Genomic DNA, 5,370 nt, shown 5'->3' on the forward strand with positions numbered 1-5,370 from the left:
AGAGTATCAGCCTGCCCAGCCAGATGATAGTTAACTTGAATCCTTACTAAAATAAGGTAATGCACTAACGCAAAGACAAGATAAACTGAGGTATAAATCTAAAATTTAGCATGGGTATGTTGCTTAGTTGGTACAGGGCTTGCCTGGACACATAGCTCTGGATCTTTTCTCTGGCAAGGCATAAAACTATACATTACTGCAAATACATGTAATCTCAGGACATGGAAGTTGAAAGCAAGGAGATAGGTTCAAAGCTATATTCTGTTACATAGCATAATCAAGCCAGCCTGGGCTACATGAGTCCCTGTCTCTCACTTTAGAGTCTTTGGAGGGTAAATTCTGCTGATAAAATCAGAAATATTAGTGCTGGGGACCTCTGGGTTTTCAGATCTATACATAAATTTGCTTCATACTATGTATGGTTGGGAGTCAAACACTTAGTAGGTCTCTCATGTATTTTGAGAATTTTGTTTTCTTGTGTGTAAGTAAAGGAATTTCTACTGTAGGTCTAATGTATAGAGCAGGAAGAAACGTTCTGCTACATCAACAATAAAGAAGATAGTAAAAATGTTACTCTAGACAGAGAAAAATAAACTTAAAATTCCAGAAACAGGGAATGTAAGAAAACCCAGATGACAGAGGACAGAGTATGTTTTACATTTAGAAATATGTTGTTTGAGAGGACCAATATAATGTGAGTGCATGGAGTAAAATCAAACCCTCACACTGAAATTACAAAGGATGAGAGGAAGTGCTGAATGCAGTGTAGCTCTGATCCTTTCAATATATTGAGGTCTTAAAAGGATACCTTCAAAAGCTGGGAGGAAGGACACACTGGTCAAGGATAAACAAAAAGATGAGGTGCCCTTTGATGATCTTATCAGGAAGGCTACATCCCAGAATACACTGCACTCACATGATCACTACAGAGGATTTAAATCTTTTGAAAGTTTATATTGGAAAGAAAGAAAAAAAATATAAGAAGAAACATGTACCTTCTGGCATTGAGGTAGAGTGTGCTGCTGCAGCTGTAGGACAGCTGGCCTGTTTGACTCTCATTGGCTTCCACTTTTTCTACAATTTCTTAAAGTCCAAAGAGAACACTGAGGTTTAAGGTAGATGAGGATAGAAGCACAAGGCTATCTACAATTGATATGGCCAGAAGCTAAGCCTCGTGAATCTAAAATTAACCCGTGTGCTTGACCACACCAAAAAAGAAAAAAAAAAAAGAGGAGAATCTAGGTGACTAAAACAATATATTAGACAGCATCAAAGTATTTATTCCAGAGGACCTAGTCTGATTCCTAGCACCTACATGGTGATTTGCAATCACTTGTTACTCCAGTCCTGGAGGAGGATTTAATCTTGTTCAAAGGATTTCAGTGTGCTGAGAAGAGAATGAAGGTTCTAGGGACTCACTGGGGAATGAGGGAGTTCTGTGGGAAATCTATGAAGCAGACAGGGCAGCCCTGGGGCCTATCATTGATTTCAATAAGCTTCAGAGCCAACTGGAAGCAGATACACCATGAATGCTCAGAAAAGGAAAGATGATCCATTGGAGGTAGTGTGAATTGAAGCAAAAGTAAATGAGGCTCAGTTAACTTCATCTGGTAATTGAAAGCTCCTACTGCTAGCCTGGAAGAATCTTGTTCTCAGGGAAGCATTTAATAAAGTATCTGCACTAATACACATTTTCACAAACCAGAAAACCACACATTGCTGTATCTGGATAACACCCCACTTAAATTAGGTAGCTGAGCATATGTATCCTAAAGAGAACAAAGCGATGAATCACATTCATTATTTAATGCCCAATATAGTACACTGGGGACTGATGAGAAACACATATTGACTAAACGGACTGTAATGAAGATCTCTTTGTGTAGTTTCCTTACTTTCTCTACATTTCCTTCACCCATGAAAAACACATTCAGAAGTCTTAATGGGGTGGTATGGGGTGGTATGGGGTGGTATGGGGTGGTATGGGGTGGTATGGGGTGGTATGGGGTGGGATGGGGTGGGATGGGGTGGGATGGGGTGGGGTGGGGTGGGGTGGGGTGGGGTGTTGAGGTGGCTCAGAAGTTAGAAGCACTGGATGCCGATCTAGAAGACCAGTTCTGATTCCTAGCACCCACATAGTGGTTCACAACCACCTGTAACTCCAGTCCTGGAGAATTTGATCTTGTTCAACGATTTCAGTGTGTTGAAAATGGATAAAAATATACAATTTAGCAAAACCAAGTCTAAATCCTGAGTATATTTTAAAAATGTAAGCACAGAAAAGAGGGGATAACTCGTTTGAGGCTGGTTTGTTTAAAAAAAATGGTTCATATTGGACTCAAGTTTAGTAGAAATAGAGTGTGCTCTAGGATCCTTAAGATGTGAAAACGTGTGGTAGGCCACAGCAACAAATATCTGTTACACAAATGAAGTCAGGAAATTGTCCTGTAGCATGTATCCGCCTACTGCAAATTCTGAAAGATACATTTTCAAAAAGAAATAGAAAGATTTAATTGTCTCTAGATTTGACCAGAATGCTGCAGACTTTGTAAGCTTAAAAACTAGGAGAACCAATAGAAAGGCACAGAAAAGATAAATTTTTGAGGTAACTGATATTTGACTCATTTGTTTCTAGTAAGTCAATAATAGAAGGAAGGCACCTTCGATTTTGAAATAGTGAAGAAAACCAGTGGCTAGGCTCTAAAGTGTTCCATGACCCTGGCAACAATTAAACAAGTTACAGTGAAGGTCGCCAGGCAGAGATGCTACTATGCAGGAAGAAATTCCGGATGTGAAAGACAGTTTAGAGTAGGTGACTTCATGTTCTATTTCTACTCAAGACTTCACATTTATAACTATGACACCTTCTACTTTTTACCTTATTTTGCTACATCTGCCTTAAAAGCTAAAACAGAAAGACACACAGATGATAAATAAATAGGTAGATGAATGGATGGATGGTTAGATACAAGGTTGGGTGGATGACGGATGGATGGATGCAGTGGATTGGGCAGGGGCGTAGATGGGCAGACTGATACCTAGGAACTAGAATATTGTTTTAGTTTATATATTCAAGATTAAATAGCATTGACCAAAGTGCTACTATTTATACTCAGGAGTAGATTTTTGCCACACTATACATGTAATTAAATTTGTATATTCTAACCCCATAAATATTATTTGAGGTAGAATAATTTCACTTTTTTAAAGCAAAAAATAATATGAAATTTGCTTGTGCATTCTACCTTCTATTTTTCCCCTCAAGTCATATCATTAAAACAACCAGAATCAAGGTCAGGAAAACTCAAGTTGTTTGATTAAGAATGAAAGAAAATCAAAGGGAGAAGATGACACATGAGTTATGGAAATGAATTTGAAGTTGTAAAAAAGCCCTGTTTTTCAGTCATTTCCAAATTGATCATTTCCCCCTTTGTCTTAGAATAAAGTGACTTGCATGTTAGATGATCTATGGCCTTCAAGACCGTACTCATATGGCCAACTCATTTAGCTGTCACTGCTGCTCTCCTAAAAGGTTGTGTGGATTTACGACACTACATGGCTTGACACAAGCTAATTTAAGCAGCAGAAGAAAGCACTGTGGCATTAAGTAGTTTCCAAGATTTATTTCTTCCTTTTAAAAATCCTCCAGGGAATATTTCACGTCATTGTTTTTGATAGAATCTGAGTAATTCAGGCTTTGAAGTTAGTGTAAAGCAGAGAACTGATACTACTGTACCTCTTTCATGTTGGCTAGTTCCTGAATTAAGTTGATGTGATCTTCATCATGTACACTGACACGGAATACCCGGTTGCTAAATGGAAAAAAGAATGAATAGAAACTTAAATTTCAGTAATGTGTCAAAAAGCTAGCAAAACTTATTTTGGAAGGAATTTTGGACCTACCCATCGAAGTGCTCCTCAGAAGCATGAGCCAGCGCCACACTCACCAGGGCCAGTAGCAGCAACATTGTGCCTGTCTGAACTACTGGGCAACCTGGGTCCTTCTTGCTTTTATAGCCCAGAGTGTTCTTTCTGTTCTTCTCCTGATTGAAAAAATGGCCACTATCAGATCTTGATTAATAATTTTCCTGGCACAGTTATTTTGGTAGGTGCTTAAAGTCTAAGTAGTTATCTTTTGAGCACCTGTAGAAAGAACAAATGATCTCACGTTCACAGTTAACCTAGAATCATTTGTACAGTGTGCATGGGTGTTAAATAAAATTTATGTTGTAGTCTTTTTATTTCCATTTTGATTTGAGATCGACATACAGGGAGTGAGATAGATTTAAGTATGTATAATGAATGCTGGCAAATGTAAACCCCAGATTAATTAACCTTCCTGCAAAGACAGAAGACATTTCCTAGCTTGAGTTCCATTCACACCTTTCCTCAGATATATTTACGCTTTCTTCAAGCAATTTCTATTGAAATTTTTGTCTTTATATTAATTTTGTCCATTCAAACTTAACATAAATGAGATTATACTTACCATACACATTCCTTTGTATAATGACTTCTGTCATGTCTTTGAGATTAATAATTTTTTATTTAAAATATTCATGTGTTTCTACTCACAAATACCATTTCACTGTATGAGCATACTTCAATTTTTCTGTTTTTTTGTTGTCGTTGTTAGTGAATACTTGTATCATTTGTGATTTTGGACTATCATAAATAATACTTGAACAAACATTTTGCACAAGTCCTTTTCCTGGCATATGTTTTCATTTGCACAGCACATAGCTATCTGGGTAGAACTGATAGATAGTAATTTAGGTATGTGATTAACATGATCCTAGGAAGCATTTTCCACAGTGTTTACATGACTTTAAGGTTTGAGTAGTTGCTCTGAATTCTCTACATTTGTCACCTTTCATTTTGCTAATTCTAGTACCTATAAAATGACCTCAAAGTGATTGTACTTTGCAGCTTCCCAATGCTTGAAAATGGTCAACACCTTTTCATATGTTTAATGGCAATTTGTAAATCTAGTTTTGTGAAGTATCTACTGAACTGTTTTGAAAATAAATTTTTTGTTTGCTTCTTCTCTTAATTTTTTTGTAGGACTTCTTTACATTATCTTGAATCCATGTACTTAATTTTTTAAAATTTATTTATTTATTTATGTGTGTGTGTGTGTCTTTAGGGCTTGGTTCTTTACATAGCTTGAATATGCGTTCTATGAAAATTTTGTTTGTGTGTATGCACTCATGTGAGCGCAATGGCATGTGCATGCCACAATGTACATCAGGTCAGAGGACAACTTTCAGGAATCTGTCCTCTCCTCCCACTCTGGGTTCTGAAGAATGAAAGCCAGGTCACTATGCTACAGTAACTTTTATCTTCTGAGCTACCAATGGACCTTGATTA

The 5,370-nt window shown here is 37.2% G+C and overlaps 1 protein-coding gene across 1 annotated transcript in view; it reads right to left on the reverse strand.

Annotated features, from left to right (window-relative positions):
- Cpb1 (carboxypeptidase B1) overlaps positions 1 to 4,037 on the reverse strand; it is a 29,296-nt gene extending 25,259 nt beyond the window's left edge. Inside the window, exons 1-2 of the mRNA XM_028764134.1 lie at positions 3,904 to 4,037; positions 3,737 to 3,812 (exon numbers count right to left, since the gene is read on the reverse strand). Coding sequence (XP_028619967.1) covers positions 3,737 to 3,812; positions 3,904 to 3,968 — 141 coding nt within the window. The 5' untranslated portion in view covers positions 3,969 to 4,037. The remainder of the gene's footprint in view (positions 1 to 3,736; positions 3,813 to 3,903) is intronic.
- Between the last annotated feature and the right edge of the window lie 1,333 nt (positions 4,038 to 5,370).

Source organism: Grammomys surdaster, unplaced genomic scaffold (assembly GCF_004785775.1).
Source record: "Grammomys surdaster isolate TR1022 unplaced genomic scaffold, NIH_TR_1.0 62, whole genome shotgun sequence".
In the NCBI taxonomy this organism is placed as follows: Eukaryota; Metazoa; Chordata; class Mammalia; order Rodentia; family Muridae; genus Grammomys; species Grammomys surdaster.